Source organism: Pogona vitticeps, chromosome 6, assembly GCF_051106095.1.
Source record: "Pogona vitticeps strain Pit_001003342236 chromosome 6, PviZW2.1, whole genome shotgun sequence".
Taxonomy (NCBI): Eukaryota; Metazoa; Chordata; class Lepidosauria; order Squamata; family Agamidae; genus Pogona; species Pogona vitticeps.
Window position 1 is genome coordinate 8,738,592 of NC_135788.1, and position 17,790 is coordinate 8,756,381.

Genomic DNA, 17,790 nt, shown 5'->3' on the forward strand with positions numbered 1-17,790 from the left:
ATGGAGATACACATACATGTTTAAATGTTCAAATGTCACAAAAGTAAAAGACTTTTAAGTCTATATCAGTACAGGAGTCTTAACACAGTTCACAGAAACACAACAATGCTACTGATCTCTGTATCTGCTTTAAGTGTGGACCTGTATTATATTATATTAAATTATATAATTAAGAATGTCAGCTGAATCTAAGATGACACTTGAAAGCAAATTAACTCTTAAACCTCCCAGTTTAAAAAAAAAATCCCTTTAATGCTCAAACCATATAATGTGCTGTTATAACCTTTTCGATTTTTAAGCACATTTTGCAGCTCAGAGAAGTGGCACACACTTAGAAGAGCAAGAGAGGAGAAAATATCTTTCCGAGTCCAACTGTTTCTCGAATCAGGCTTGAAGATTTCTTGCTGGAGTCATCTTGGCTTCTTCGACTGGAGTTGAGTTTCTAGAAAGTCTGTCCCCATCCCCCCCCCGCCCCCTGCCACCATTCAGTCCTTCAGTTGGTCTGTCTTACTTGCTGTTCGTCAATTCCCGTGCAGCTGTTTAATGCCTCCCAGGGGTTTATACAAAGAAAATAATTGCTTACAAAATTTAACTTCTCCCAGGTTCTACTGTTTCAAGCTTTGCTTCCAAACAGCTGGTCCATGTCTTCACCCATTCCTCTTCCTTGAGAGTCAAGCCAGAATTCAGAGGGGAAAACATAGATACTACCTACAGACTTAGAGCGAATCTCAACAGCGAGTGCTGAAAGGGGGGTCAAAGAGCATCTCTCACCCTTGGAAACGGGGACAAAAAAACTTCTCCCCCGTCTAGACAGGTCAAGGTGCATGATGCGCCTATCCCTGTTGCTTCTTCCGGAAGGGGGCGTGAATGGAAGCCAAGTGCACAGTAAACAACGGGGGCTGCATCCGAGGGCCTTTTGGAGGATTCCTCCCCCCCCCTCCACCCTCTACTGATCAAAGTAGGAAGTTATCATGACAACCATAGTCAAAGGGACTGAATCGCAAATGAACTCGATTTCTGCAATGTTGATATATCCAGGCTCTATTGTCTCTTTTCAGACGCAGTATGAAGCCTTCCGGTCTCCATGATTACATTACAGAAGCACTTTCATATGTGTGTTCCATTGGCACAAAGAGGTTTCTGGCTTTACCACCATCTGGCTACAAATCAGATAAATAAAAGGCAGGAGAATTAAACCTAAAGCTTAAGAGTGCCCTTCCCCTCCCTCCTCTACACCCCACCTCCTGTGCTGCTTAAACTGGGCCATTTTGCCAGACTTCCTCCCTTAAGTTCACCCCCAGTTTGTATCTGGATTCTTAAGCTTTTAGGGTAACTAGGAAGGACGGAAAAGGGGGAAAGGTTACATGTCAAGGAGAGAAAGAGTAAATAATAATAGGAAGCATGTGTGCCAGTACAGATTTAGGACACGGCATTGAACACCAAATAGCAAATTATGCAGATGGTTCAAAATGGCTGTGTAATATGTGTGGAATAGTATATACGCTTTGCCTGCACATACAAAGTAACCGAAAAGAGTAGACGAGCTAGGCAAACCATACAAATTCTGCTTTCTGCAACACACTTCTTTTGACTTGGAGTTAAAATGCCAACTGCCCTTCTGTTGTTCGGAAACCAGCCCCATTGATTTCCAGGAATTTATGTTCAGCAGGAGATGTGTGTCCAGTTTTCGTTTTCTCTGGAGACCGAGGAAAACCACACGATCTTTATTGCTCAAGAGAAAATGTAGTCTGAACCTCATTACAGAGGGCAAGGCCTTAACAGAAAAGGGCATGCGATGCAATGAATTTGGGGCATATTGTGCCACTGAGGGCAGTTATGCCATCTTCTGGTTGCTGCAGAAACCATCAAACACAGAGGAGTGTTGAAGCCTACTGATTTTATAATTCAAGCATGTTTAATTCTGTGTTGGATTGTGAGAATCGCAGGTCGTATGGAAACAAATAATGTTGGAAATTAAGGCAGAAAATCTATCTACACCTAGCTGGCGTGAACATCTACAGAATTTAACTTCCTCCAAGTAAATATGCACAAGATTGTGTTCTTGAAGGTTTTCACGAGTGGGATCCAATAGTTGCTGTAGGTTTTTTGGGCTGTTTGGCCGTGTTCTGGAGGTTTTTCTTCCTAACGTTTCCCCAGTTTCTGTGGCCGAGACTGGCGAAATGTTAGGAAGAAACACCCTCCAGAACACGGCCAAACAGCCCAAAAAACCTACAACAGCCATGCACAAGATTGCACTGCATTCTAAGTGGGATGGGATGTAATCCCTAAAAGCTTGTGTCAAATAAAAACGTGTTAGTTTTTTTCTATATGCCACCAGCCTTATTGTTGTTTTAATTACAGGATATTACTTTTCCACATTTCAGTAGGAAAGAGGGCCATTAAATATGACAAGGAGGAAATGAAAACTAAATACTAATTGTTTCTCAGCAGACTGATAAAAAAGAATTAGAGTGACAGCAGACAGGCCATTTTTCTAAGCTAATAGAAATAAATTATTTTTGGAATCTACACCTCTAGTGTCTCATTGTTTATATCCAATCAGTGAAAGAAATTAAGGTTCCAAAGTGCATCCCATATGAAAAGTAAATATCAAAAGAGTTTGTGAACTGATAGGGACTTCAAACAAACAAATTAGAACCACAGCATATAGGAAAGTGTCCTTTTTATGTTTCATTGCTATGAGTGATAGATAGACATGCTTAACCATGTGTTGGCCTATGAGAACCAACAGTGGCTGAAAGCCTGTTGCTTAGCACAATAAACTGCACTAGAGTAAGTCTAGTAAGTGGGGATTTGGTCAGTCAGCTCCTCTATAAGTTCCCATTTATTCAAATAGGCCTACTCTAGTTGCTACTTACTTTAGTGCAGGAAGCTACAATTGCAGTCGGCCCATTTGAATCAAATGTACTGATGGAGGAGTTGATTCACCAAATCCCTGATTCAGTGGACCTATTTCACCCAGTAACTCATACTTCTGCTATATACTTTATGTACATTGTCGGAACAACTGAACATTTTCAATAGATAAAGGGGTACTTAGTTCTTTCCGACATATGCACAAAAAAATTTATGTATCTAAAGAGAACATACTAAGATTTTCTGTCTCTATACAAATCTGTCCATGCATACTTGATATATGTATGCATATACTGTATATGCATACATTTTATACCTGAAGCACATATTACAATTATATTATGTAGTTGGAGAGAGGACTTGATTAACATCTGGTATGCCTGCCATAGTCTTTTTTTATTTATTTTTATTTTATTTTTTGAGGAAGAAATGCATTCATTTCCTGCACCTTTTTAATAGTTTAATTTTATCTTTAGCAAAGTAATTGGGACAGGAAGAGTCAGCATAGAAGCTGATCATAGTTACCAGGCACTTCCTGTTCAAAACCTGTTTCCTTCCCAGCCCACCCACCCCCGTCCCTTTCAGAAATGAACAGAGTGCAACTCAGTATAAGTCTTCATACTTTCCCACAGAACTTCTAGAATATAAAATTATCTTTCCACGTAGATCGGTTTTTGGTTTGTTTGGGTTTTTTTGCAATTATACATGCAGAATTGCACACACATCAACATATGCCTCCGTGGCACAGAAGTGTAATGCGTTCTGGCACAAATGAAATATGTACCATTGCACAAGCTCATTTTGTTTCATGCCAGCTCTGTGTTGCCAAGGCTTTATTAATGAAAGCAACAGGCATCTGTATATAAGCCCCTGTATATTTCTGAGGGTGTTTTTTTTAAAAAAACATCCAACCACCATTGGCACAATAGCCTCTTCCAAAAGTTAAGGATACTTTAAAATTTCTTTAATAATAAAAGAAGGGCAGGGGGGGGGAGTATTTGGACAAGTGGCAGAAAATGAAAGCCTTTCTTTGGAGACTATGAAGATTTTGAATGGTACTTTTCAATAAAGCAGCTCCCATTGTAGTCCCACCGGAGATGTGGGCCTCCGCCCCCCAAAAAAGCTGTCTTAGAGATAGCAGCCTCATTAAAATATGAATAACAAGTCAGCTGTCATTGTACAGAGAGAAAGGCATTTTTGCTCAGCATCGAACTTCAGCCATGGTTTAAATAACAACAAATCAACATACCGTGTTTTCCCAAAAATAAGACAGGGTCTCATGTTAATTTTTGCTCCAAAAACCGCATAAGGGCTTATTTTCAGGGGGTGTTTTATTTTTTTCATGTACAACCATATATATTTATTCAAATACAGTCATGTCATCTACTTCTGGTTGCTGCACAAGGAGGGCGAGGTTTCATTTAACCAGGGCTTATCATTGGGGTAGGGCTTATATTACGAGCATCATGAAAAATCATACTAGGGCTTATTTTCAGGTTAGGTCTTATTTTTGGGAAAACAGGGTAGTCTCTCTCACACACACACACAAAATATATATATTGTGTGGAATCTCTGGTGCTGCTAATCATTCAAAGCATGCCTGACACTTTAAAAAAAGGAGGAAGTTGCCTTCTAATGATTCAAAATGCAAAAAAAGAGAGAGTGGGGTGGGGGGAGTCTCTTTATATCCATCTATGCAGCCATGTGCACATACAGAGACAAATCGGTTCCAGGAAATTTTAGCCAATTTTAAGCCCCATGATGGAGAATTCATTACAGGCTAAAGAGATGACACCTTCATAACAGTCAATTACAAGGAAGCTCATGAGCCAGTTCATTACTATGTCTCTGCTAATCTTGTGGCAAATTTCTGCCTTGATAGAGACCATAACCAGCCAAGAAAGCAATTGGATTGTAGACATGGGATAACAAAAATAAAAATGTAACGGCTGCAGATGGAAATCTTCCAAAATCCAGGGTACCAACCAAACATTTCTTAGAACCGCCGTTTCCTCTTTAAGACACAGGCTCTCTCGCTCTCCCCCCTGCCTCTTTGCCTCCCTGTCAGTGCTGCAGTAGGTATGAATTATGCATCCATGTATACATATGTACAAGCACCCATGTATATAAGTATACATGTCAAACCACATGCAAAGTTTGTGTGAGGGGGAGGAACAGCTACTTAAGCATTTGGAAACAAGTGTTTTTAAAAAGTGTTTCATGTAGTTTGGTTGCACCCTTTTTAATTGGCAAAAGTATTCCAATCATTTCCGTTATTTATTAAGAGTCAATATTTAGAAGTGAAAACTCAAAGCTTTCTCCCGCCCACCCCCCCTCCCACTTGCTCTAGGCTAGAACAGGAGAAACATGAATGCCGAGCTACTCAAAAGGCTGATGGGATATATAATTAGCTATTATGTTAATTGAATCCGCTGTGAATTTGTTGTATGAGATTTCTTCATATAATATGCAAATGATCTCCAAGGTTTAGTTTTATTAGACAATATAATTAGAAATCCTTTAAAAGGAGAGAATTCTAATGAGGCATAATAAAGGTTGGAAAAATATGTTTGCTATGTGGGTCTACCACCTGGGCTTGCTTAATTAAAAAAAAGGAAAAAGGAAAAGAGAGACTTAACAGGGGGAAAAAATCAACATTTTAAACACCATTGTAATTTAGAAACAGAAGTTTCTTCCACAATATGGCGCAAATAGGGGAAACATACATTTTCTGTTTTAGCCTGTTAGTATTGCTTACTCATACATAAATTGTTCTTTGCCATCAAGTTGGAACCTACTTATAGTGACTCTAGTAGGGTTTTCAGTGTAAGTGAGATATTTAAGGAGTGGCTTTACCAGTTCCACTTCCCCATTGAGTTTCCATGGCCAAGTGAGGATTCAAACCTTGTTCTCCAGAGTCCTAATCCATCACTCTCTATCCACTACACCACACTAGGCATCTCATACATAAATATAAATAAAATGCAACAGAGTCTGATGTGACCAGGCGTTTAGAGATGTAACTTACAGAGAGCAATTCACCCAGCAAAGCCTGTCATGGTATTTATTACTAAGAGACACGCTCTGAGCAGAGGATGATGCTTTATTATTTGTGCTACAACTAATCAGCAAATCTGCACTTACAGGAACAAATGCTGATATTCTAACATCTGGAATGAAAAGCTTTCAAGGAATCTCCTTTGTGCTATTCTAGAGCTACCTACGTAGAAACACAACAGTTGGATTCCATTTCACACGAGACAGCCACCAATGCCAACACTGAAACTGGACGTTTAGAGATTTGTGCTTTTGGAATAAAATCCAAGAACTCCCCATGCATCTATGAAGTTAGAATAGTTTCCGCAGGCAATTAGAATAGTTTTTTAACATCATCTATTTTTGAACTTCGTCAGGCATCTCAGGTGTCTCCCCCAGGGGTATCCACAGAGGAATTATTAGCAAAATACTCAGGCCAGAATCATGTTTGGGCATCATAGGATTTACCTCCTTTTTTTACAGAGCTTGAGTCAGTCTCTGACTTGCACACACGAAGACCCCATTGATTTAGTCAATACTTTCTCATGCAAATGGCAGAGAAGAAAAAAGTGCATGCAAAATGAATTGTTGTGTGCATGGTTCAAAAAAAAAAAAAAAGACCAGATTTTTGTCCCCAGTGATTTAACTCCAACAACAGCAAGAATAAAATAGAATATTTAAGTTGTGGCCTCTGCTCAGAGTTATATAAGTCAATTTTACCATAGAGGGAAACTGACTTGGGTAACTGTTGCCTGGATGTTTAAGGTAACCAGCTCCTTGAATAGTTAATGAACACTATTAATAATTGCCATCTTTTGTGTCAGTTCATTCTTCCCCACCCCATAATCACACAACCATTTACACATAGGTCTATGGCTTGAATACTGAACCGTATTATGCTTCTGAAGAAACAGATTGTTACCTACAAATGCACATTTGCAACTAATTCTTTTGGTCTTCAGAATGCTGCAAGATTTTCTCCTCTTCCTCCTCCTCCTCCTGTTTCAGATGCTGACCCAGACTTAATATGGCCTCTCGGAACCTTTGCTTTTAGAGAACACCAGACTTCTCCAGTTTGTATTTACTTTTGAAGAACATAGACTTCTTATTAAACAGGTGTTCGATTGCAGATGCATTGGTCCTGGCTCTCAGGGGGGCAGATTCCATCAAAGCAAGCTTGCCCTCTCACCTCATCTCCTCATGGGCTGAGAATCACCAGACCTATGTAGCACCAAAAACAGCAGAGTAGCCCCCCGACTCCTCTTGTCCTGTCTTCTTTGGCTAAAAAAAGTGACAAGTGCAACTCTTCAAAGCTCCAAGGACACTGGTTTTTGCTGAAGCTTCCCCATGCACCTTCAATTTTCAAAGCCTTTCTATTCCAGGAATTTTTACAAAGTCAGATGGGGACTTCCAATCAAGTCCAGTATTGTCCCCCACTCACCCATTTTTGCTCCATTAGAGTGGCCCCATGTGGCTCTCAAAACAGGTTTCAAAGGGTTGGGGGGAGAGAATTAACCTCCAGATCCCCCTGCCCTAAATTTTCTGTGTGCACAGGCAGTCTGAAATTACATGGTTGCAGACCACGATCATGGTGGCTTCTCCAGTGTCAGGAACTGCAGCGTGAGGATCCTGACAAGATCAGATTCTGTGAGGTCAGGGGGGAGGGGAAGGACATGTCCAGCACAAACACTAAACATAGATAGATAGATAGATAGATAGATAGATAGATAGATAGATAGATAGATAGATAGATAGATAGATAGATAGATAGATAGATAGATAGATAGATAGATAGATAGATAGATAGATAGATAGATAGATAGATAGATAGATAGATAGATAGATAGATAGATAGATAGATAGATAGATAGATAGATAGATAGAGTGGTCCCCAACCTTGGGCCTCCAGATGTTCTTGGACTACAACTCCCAGAAGCCTTCACCACCACCTCTGCTGGCCAGGATTTCTGGGAGTTGAAGTCCAAGAACATCTGGAGGCCCAAGGTTGGGGACCACTAACATATTGCTTACAATCTCTAAGATTGCCCAACATGTGAATGATAGCGAGGCAATCAAAACAAAAGCCAAGTAATCAAAATGCAAACTATTTCCAAACACATACTTCACTTGGGATTTCTTCTTCTGGAAACGGTAAGGGCTAACTGTTCAAATGGCCTACAGCCACCTTCACATAGGAGAAAAGTACTTTTCAGCCTTCGATATCTGCTTGATGCTTTCAGGCAAAAGAACTTTGGGGAGGCAACCGATGCACCACGTCCCTGGGATTCAGAGTGCCTAAAACCAGGTGCTTACAGTACAGTTCTGTCACCCACCCCATCCCTAGCCCCACTGCATAGGCCAAAATATAATCTCCGGCAACTGTAGAAATGCGTGGTAATCAGGTTTCGCAGAGTGTATCAGGCTGATAAAGTGAGTTTGTGCCTATAAATGGAAAGGCAGAGTGGTGTAGTAGACAAAGTGACAGATTAGGATGCAGGAGAGCTGGGTTCAAATTCCCATTTGGCCATGGAAACTCACTTGGATTGAGAGTGGTCATCCACTCCTTAAATATCTCACATACCTGAAAAACCCTGCTTGGGTTGTTGTTAACTAGGACATAGCAGCAATGGCTTAAAATAATTATTATACAGTGAAAGGGGAAAAGATATGTGTTTTTTTGTTGTTGCAAAAAATCCATCCAGGATAAAAGAACCTAGAGCCTAGATGTAAATATAGTAGCCCTTAGAGTGGGCTTGCATGCACGTGTGCATGAATGCATGCATGTGCTGTGGCTATCACTCCATTGCAGATTCAAGAGAACAAAGAACAAGCTATTACTTTGATTAGGGGGGGGGAAAGAAAAAAGCCCTGCAATTTGGACATGTTTTATGAGCGGAAGTATGCCTGTTGGCCACGCCCCCACAGCAAATCCACTTTCTCTGGTTTATTACAAGTGTGTAGTGCCATCCCTCAACTTGGGTCCCACAATGAGAGAAGCAAAAAGATCACTTTCTCCAAGCAGACCCATGAACCGATTCTATCATTATATTTATGATCTACAGTAAAGTGGGTGGGCAGGGGGATCGGGAGCTTAGGAAAGACTTGAGAGTGTCCACAGTTGCTATTGTGGTGGTTCGGTGGAGACAGAATATCACACGTGCAGGGAGACAGGGACATCGAGGCAGAGTGAGGGCTTCTTAGCGATTAGGAAAGCAGTCTGCCGTACTCAGATTACTTCTGTGTCTTATCAGTGGTAGGTGTCTCACTGTTTGAGAATCAATGCATTGAACACTACCAATTACCCATGAAAGACTCCCATAACAATGTACTCTGAGGTCTTGCCTGGCGAGCGCTGCAGCTTTTTCACAGGGTTTCCACTGTCCACTTATTTAAAGAATTTGTTTTGATTTAGACACACTCCTAGTTGTGTTTTGATTTGTTTTTTTTTTAAATCAAGGCTCCCACTTCTTGGTCTGGCCCCTCTGTTATCTACGTCCAGGTTCGTAAAACCAGAGAAGCAATAATCTAAAAGAAGCAGGAAAGAGGGGTGGGACATCCATTTCGCTGAAAACCAAGCACTGAACTGAACCATGAACCAGACCGATTTGTGGCTATTTCGGTTTGTAGTTCAGTTTGTGCCCATCTCTGGTCCTCACCTAATGGGTAAGGTAAAGGTTCCCCTTGACATTGAGTCCAGTCGTGTCCGACTCTAGGGCGTGGTGCTCATTCCCATCTCCAAGCCGTAGAGCCAGCATTTGTCTGTAGACCATTTCTGTGGTCACATTGCCAGTGCGACTAGACACGGAACGGCATTACCTTCCCACCGAGGTGGTCCCTATTTATCTACTCACATTTTTACATGCTTTCGAACCCCTAGGCTGGCAGGAGCTGGGACAAGCGACGGGTGCTCACTCCCTCGCGTGGATTCGATCTTACGACGGCTGGTCATCTGACCTTGCAGCACAGAGGCTTCTGCAGTTTAATAACCCGCAGTGTCACCACATCCCAAAAGAGATGCAGTGGAGTTTTTTTTTTTAAATCAATTTTCTGATCATTCCTTTCATGCCAAATTAGACGTAGCACTGAGGGAAAGAGGTGGTAATGTAAGTAATAGAGCCATCCATTCTTTTGATTGGGCCTGATCATAAGACGGCAGTTGGGTTGCTGTACTGGTGGGAGTGTTCAGCTAGGATTTGGCAGATCCCCGCTGAGCTGCTTGCTGACCATGAGCTAATTCCCCTTCTCTCAGCCTGACCTACTTCATGGGACTGCTGTTTTGAGGATGAAATGGAGAGAAAGATAGATATGCTGTCTTGAGTCACGAGAGGAAAGGTGGCATAACTACGGAACAAATAAATAAATAACCTTCCAAGACAAATGTACCAGGATTTTATATACAAACTCAAATCTCTTTGTCTCCATCCAATAGACTCCTATCTTCAAGCTGTCCAGTTTTACCTTTTGCCTATCCTGGCTCAAACTTGTGGTCCGATTTTTGAAACCAACGTTAACTTAAATGCATTACTCACAAGCACCAGCTCTTCCTCATAAAATATCTGGAGAGGGAAGTTTTTTGTTTGTTTGGTTGGTTGGTTGGGTTTTTTTTTTAAAAAAAGTGAATTGACCATGCTGTGTTAGAAATCTTCTGGTGTTTTTGTCCCTGCTGAGGTGGAGACCAAAGACACCCGATCCTGCCAAGAAATGCACGGGCATTATGCAGAAGAAGCCAGCTGGCCACGTACGTGAAAGTCAAGCCAAGGAACTTTGTATGGCTTGTGGGTAAGAACACAAGACAGCTGAAAGGAAGAGGGATGAAAGGTTTGCTGACATTCCACTCAACCTTAACCATCCTTTATTCACCAAAAATAATGGTTAACTGCAGGGGACTTGGCGCATGACCTCATTCAGTTATCCTTCTATGTGCATCAGAGAGGGAGGGAGGGCGGGAGGGAGAGGGAGAATAAAGTGCATTGTGACACACACTCTGCCGTTTAAGCACCCTTCTTGAGCAATAGAAAATTCTTCAGGTGATATAGCAGAAGAGTGAAAGAAAATATATATTCCTCAGCTGAGGGTGTTACATAACGTTGGCTGCACAGAGTATTGAAGGCCCCGTCGGAAATATATCGTGAACTTGAGGGTGGCAAAGAATTTATACCATGTAATAGCTAGCATGCTATCCATCTAATCTGCAACCTGCAGGTTCTCATCGACTAGACAGCTAGGAGATATTTACTTTCTTATTCTAGAATGTTCTTATTTGAAATGTCTCACAGTCGGTTTGTTCCATAAACACAGCAACACTTCATGATGTGCAAATTATAGTAAAACCTTAAAATATGGGTTGTGAAATAAGCATATAGAAAAAATTCTCATTCTCTCTCTCTCTCACTCACTCACTCACTCACACACACACCTCAAACCTAAAAGTATTTCAGATTATTCAGCAAAAGTCACCTCCTCTTTGATTCAAGGTGCGCTACAGATATGTGACCAGATGGTTCGCACAGAACTTTTCTTCGAAAAGGATGTCCAAAGACTAATTGTGACCCTTTGAGTCATAGTATTTGTGTCGTCCAGACGTTAACGAATGTGAATCCTTTGGTTTCCTCTGTTTTTGAAAACAGGATTATTAATATTTTAGATTCATCAACCCACCCCCAAGTTTCAACTAAATCTAATTGGGACAATTTCCTTATAAAATAAATAACCTTGTGAACCAAAACTGGAAATTTCCTCACCTTTTTTTCTCTCTCTCTTTTTTCTTTTTGGAATAATCTAACCTTGTGTGGAGAAACAAGTATGGAGAACTGGCTCTATACAGACTGATCCGCTCCCACTTAAGAGAGAGAAAGGGGATTATCACCACAGCTGTCAGGAAAGGAAACCTCCTTATACAATTCTTACAGGTACCAAAGGTCGTGTTCCTACCATGGCCTTTGGGACTGGACACATTTCTCTGAAGAATTAAAGTACTGTGGTGAAATAAATAAAGTCAAATGATTGATTTAAGGACTTAAAGCAAGTTCACAGTGGGAAAGCAAGAAAGAACTCCAGAGAACAAACATCAGTGACTGATCCAACATTTCTTCCATACAGAGTGTTATCCATGTTTCCCTGACATTTATTTGCTTTATTTGTTTTATTTATATAAATAAAATAAATAACATTTAGAATCACCTCAACTATGGCAACAGTGGCAGTGATGGCAAAGAGGGGAAGTCTTTCAAACATGTGTTTGTGTAAACCGAAACTGCTTGGATGATTACATATATGCAACCACCATTCCCCATTTACAAGTCTGTTGCAGCGAATATCAGCCTAACACTAATACTCATTTGTTTTTTAATTCTAAAATAAAAGGTGCCGATCAACGGTTTGTGGATTAGTTTTAGAAGAGTAGCTTTTAAATGGTACATTTTATTCTTAAAATATAGGTTTTGAAATAAGCCTATAGGAAAAGTTCTCTCTCACACACACATACACACAAACTTACATTTTGTCTGAAATCTTGTATATAATTTCTCCCCAAAATCTAATCCACAAATCCATGGGGTTAAATCCACTTGTTATTCGGATGTAGGGTAAACCTATTGAATCGTGAACCTATTGAATGTATTGAATGGGATTTACATCAGCGTTTGCAAAGTCCTATTTGAGTCAATGGGTCTACCCTTGTTGGGAATGACAATGAAGTTACACCATGGTCATCGTCACCTTATTGTATGGAGGACTATAAATATGAACATCACACCATCAACAGAGAGCTTTTATTGAAGAGAACCTTGTTTGTATTATTTAATGCAAGGTGCTAGGTGTGTGTGTGATTTTTGTCATCTACTCTTTGTGTGCTGGGACATATCTGAGTTGCACAACTGATTGTACACTTGGTTTCATACTTGGGTGTGTAATAAATGGCCATCAAAATGAAAACCCCTTGAATGATTGCCCTTGCATGTGTGTTATTTCACATTAGGATTTCAGCATTTTAAGATTAAATTTTACCTACTAATTCTTCCAGGAAGCCCAGTGCTTCCTGCAAGATTTCCACTCTATTTATCCACACAGCAACGTGAGAAGAGGCATCTCCTCCTCCATGGGCTGTGCGAATTTGAGCTGCTTGTCTCCATTCCTCTGCCAGTGTTGTTTATAGAGGGTGTTGCTTAGTAAGAAGGGTGACACTAGAGAACGCCAAGGATGTGTGCACCATATGGGCCTGATGTTATTCCTGTTCTTGGCTGTGGCTATATTGTGCAAATCTTACATAAGCCTCTTTGTGAGCCTCCCTGGTCTATAAACTGGATATGTGTATAAATAAACAAATAATTCAAGACCTCCCAGTGAGCGGCATTATTGGGGGAATGGAACTGAAGCAAGACTCTCAAGCAGGATGTGAGGACTAGTTTGAAAAAGGAACCGTGCATGGCTCTTCGCTGTCATTACGGTTGTTTCCTGTTGGGTGTTGCTAACTTGTTGCATTGCCATTGCTGGGAGGGGGAAAATAGAGACAAATACTCTCTGGTTCTCTCTAGTGGACAACTATGACATTGTGCCTTGAAAACAGACCTGTAAATACAGAATATGACTACATTGCTGGACTGCCAGAAAGACCAACAAGTGGGTCCAACCACAAGCCAAGCTCGAACTGTCTCTGGAGGCAAAAATGCTGAAACTGAGGGTGTCCTATTTTGGGCACCTCGTGAGAAGGCAGGGTTCTCTGGGAAAGACAACAACTTCCTGAAGACAGGAGGAAAAGAAGAAGACCAAATATGAAATGAATTGACTCCCTAAAGGAAACCACAAGGTTGAGTTTACAAGAGCTGAGCAGGCTGTTGAGGAAAGAACATTTTGGAGATCACTCCTTCATAAGGTCCCCGTAGATCAGAGGCGGCTTGATGACGTATAATAAGAACAACAGAAGTTGAAGCCTAAGAATACTTCCCTTGCCACTCCTTTCAAAATGGTCCTTAAATTGGCTTAAAATGCCCTTTAAAAGAAACATTTGAAAGTAATGCAATTATTGCACCAAATTAGTCATTACACCAAAAAGTAACTTTGTAACTACTTGTTCCACAACTGTGGAAACATAGTTAACTTAGTTACACACCACTCCAGTTTAACTAATTACATGTAACTAGGTGCTTCCAAGTTCTGTCCTGCACTTGTAATCTGACACTTTCAAAACATTACATAACAGTTTCAGGCAGAGTTCTGTCCTAAAAGTTACAAAGGAAGGCTCAGATTTGTCTGTCTTGGGGAATGTCCCCAGATAGAGTGCCATAACTTAGACCCATTTTGTACTCAGAAAATTTAGTCATCTGATGTTTAGTTCCCAGAATCCCCAGTCAGCAGGACTACCAATATAAGCTGCACCACATCTCTGTTTAATACACAATTATTGTATTTAAACTTACATATTTACACAGATATGGTGAAGCTGAGGGTTAAACTGCAGAAGCCTCTGTGCTGCAAGGTCAGAAGACCAAGCAGTTGTAAGATCGAATCCATGCGGCGGAGTGAGCTCCCGTCGCTTGTCCCAGCTCCTGCCAGCCTTGCAGTTCAAAAGCATGTAAATGCGATTAGATAAATAGGTACCACCTCAGTGGGAAGGTTAACAGCATTCTGTGTCTAGTCACGCTGGCCATGTGACCATGGAAACTGTCTATGGACAAACGCTGGCTCTACGGCTTGGAGACAAGGATGACCACCGTGCCCTAGAGTCGGACATGACTGGACTAAATGTCAAGGGGAACCTTTACCTTATTTACACAGATTATGCAAATCTACCCACTCTTTCATCTTCTTTTTAGCTGATATCTAAGTGGCCATCCTATGAGGAAAATATGTTCACTGCATATTGTTGGTTTAAAGTTAAGTTGGCACCAAAGGTAGGTGTTGGTATCTTAATCTAATCTTGGGGAAGTTGTACAGTAAACAGAATGCATTATTCTCTGTGATAAACGGAAATATCCAGTGTAGTCAGAGAGACAAACATCAGCCCTGGCAGTACAAGTCCCAATGCACACTGTTTGTTTATTCAATAATATGTGTGTAAAATGTTTTTCTGCTCAAACACACATCCTACAAAAAATCTGAACAATTGAAAATCATAACGCCTGTATGAAAAGCAGAACTTTCTTCAAAGCATCCCAGAGAATAGAGGCAACCACATATAAAAGCCAGTGAAACTGCTGAAATATCATCTATAAAATGCACACCAGAAAGCAACTTGGTTGCAGATTTTGCACCGGCTACACTTCTCCACAGAAAGACTCGGCAGTCCCTCTGATCCCAATCCTCTAGAAAAGGATATTGGAGTGCACAAATGATGCTGAGCAACAGAACTCTTGTCTGAAGCAGCCGATGGCATCCAGAAAGACTCCCAAGCTATGAACTGGATCCTATCAAATAGGGATGGGCAAATTTGGATGATTGGAGAAGGAGAGTTTTCTAACCCACCTGTTCCTACTGTGGGTGGCATCAGTCCTTTCCACTGAAGGAGGAACTTCTGCTTTTGAAAAACTGCTAAAATAAAGTATGATGGGATGGGGCACCCCTTGTTATTCATGGGGATCATGACCCCTTAGAAGCTCCTGGATATGTATGTCTTTTCTTTCTTTCTTTCTTTCTTTCTTTCTTTCTTTCTTTCTTTCTTTCTTTCTTTCTTTCTTTCTTTCTTTCTTTCTTTCTTTCTTTCTTTCTTTCTTTCTTTCTTTCTTTCTTTCTTTGTACCAGAGTGTTGCACAATTTAAAATTAGGAATGTATATGAAATATAGGTTAAATTGAAACAAATTAAAATAGTAAGATCATTAGACTGTGAGTGGCTAGTCCAGACTCTTCTCTCAAAGGCACTGCTGGCTCCGATCAACTGAGAGGTGGGAAGATTTGTGTGTCCCTCTATGAAATGCTCTTTTCAAGAACTGCAAACCCCAGAGATCTTTTTGATAAGCATGAGGAAAGGACAATTATTGACCAGACACAGGGCCATAATAAAGAATTTACATGTATCTGACTATATGTCTAGCACCACCTACCTATGTTGTCCATTGACTATAAGCCTGCAAGAGAAATCGCCTTTGGAGTGACAGTTGGAAAACCTAAAGGCTAACAACCACTCTTAACTGGAGAGAAAGGGATATCAGCTTGATACAGGTGTAGTGACTAGCTAGATCCTGGCTAAACACAAGCCACACCAGAGCCAAATTAAGATAAGCTGAGGTCCTAAGCAATCTCAAATTTAACCGGCCCCCATAGAATTGCCTGGGCAAAATATTTTATTCTAACAATTATGTGAGAGTTATCTATCTATCTATCTATCTATCTATCTATCTATCTATCTATCTATCTATCTATCTATCTATCTATCTATCTATCTATCTATCTATCTATCTATCTATCTATCTATCTATCTATCTATCTGTCTATCTATATCATGTAGATAGATAGATAGATAGATAGATAGATAGATAGATAGATAGATAGATAGATAGATAGATAGATAGATAGATAGATAGATAGATAGATAGATAGATAGATAGATAGATAGATAGATAGATAGATAGATAGATAGATAGATAGATAGATAGATAGATAGATAGATAGATTGGTTGATTGGTTGATTGGTTGATTGGTTGATTGGTTGGTTGGTTGATTGGTTGGTTGATTGGTTGATTGGTTGATTGATTGATTGATTGATTGATTGATTATATATGTGTCTTTTTTACTGAAAGTAGAATTATGCCTGTTGCTTTCTTAGTATGCAGCATATTGCATCACCCATTGATACACAACTGTGCACCTATTATACACTATTTTATTTTTTTCTGAATTACACTGCAGTGTAATTGCATGTGAAAGGTCCCACCGTCTCCTCTCTTAATCCCTCCCCACTATACCCAACCCTGCTGCACCAGCAAAATCTACTCTTCGCACTCACTCTCCTCTCCCGGTCCACACTCCAATATTTCAAAACTGAAATAAAATTATTTGGGAGGCAAGTTTGAAATGGGAACAAGATCAAGTTTACAAAAAATGAGCACTGGTTAAGAAACACTGCTGGAAAGGGTAGCTTACTTTGCTTGTATGTATGCCTGGCACTGTGGAACACCCAACCACTGAGCCATCCTACAGAAACTTCAGCCTACCCAGAGGAGAAAGCAGGAAAATGCTATCATATCTGCTGAGATCACAGTAGACAGCAGGAACAATACTGCCTTGTCAAAGAGGGAGAAATCAGAGATTTTTAAGAGGCCGCGATGAGGCCCGTAATGCAACAAGTAGTCTGAAAATATGGTGGTGCCTCCACTAACTGATAAAAAGTGGGCTTGGCTGCTGCAAACGTCAGCCTTTCTGAACTGCTGAAGTTTGAAGGAAGCCCTTTGGGAAGCCTCTACAAGAGAATGTGGATGGCAGGATTTGAAATTACAAGGGGATTTCATATTTCCCCATCAGATCCAAATGTTCATTATCCTTAATAAATACCTGGATTCAAATGCACCTGATCTGCAATTGTTTTTGTCTGAACAGCTCCTGAGGGATGACGTTTTACAAATTAGGAGAGTTAAGCAACTTTTTGTGTCTCCCAAAATACAAAATATGCTGTTTGTTACAATTCCAGTTGAATTAATGTGCACAGGTTTTGTTAGCTATCTCATTACAGTCAGATGCTGTCATGTGTGTCTGCTTTTTAACTGCTTTGGGTTGTGATGAATCAGCAACTGAGGGTTCTTCTGTTCCCGAAGGAAGGAAGGAAGGAAGGAAGGAAGGAAGGAAGGAAGGAAGGAAGGAAGGAAGGAAGGAAGGAAGGAAGGAAGGAAGGAAGGAAGGAAGGAATTCATCCAGAATCAAATGCCTTGTTGGAAATTCTAGACTTGATC

At 40.5% G+C, this 17,790-nt stretch overlaps 1 protein-coding gene across 2 annotated transcripts in view; it reads right to left on the reverse strand.

The window, feature by feature from the left end:
• The window catches only part of CNPY1 (canopy FGF signaling regulator 1), a 59,489-nt gene that overhangs the window by 11,515 nt on the left and 30,184 nt on the right, over nucleotides 1-17,790 (reverse strand). The window contains exon 1 of one of the 2 annotated variants that reach the window (XM_073002882.2): nucleotides 284-457. The exons of the other annotated variant lie outside the window; for it this stretch is intronic. Within the exon in view, the coding sequence (XP_072858983.1) occupies nucleotides 284-304 (21 nt within the window). The 5' untranslated portion in view covers nucleotides 305-457. Of the gene's footprint in view, nucleotides 1-283; nucleotides 458-17,790 lie in introns of those variants that run through there. 2 annotated transcript variants of the gene reach the window in all.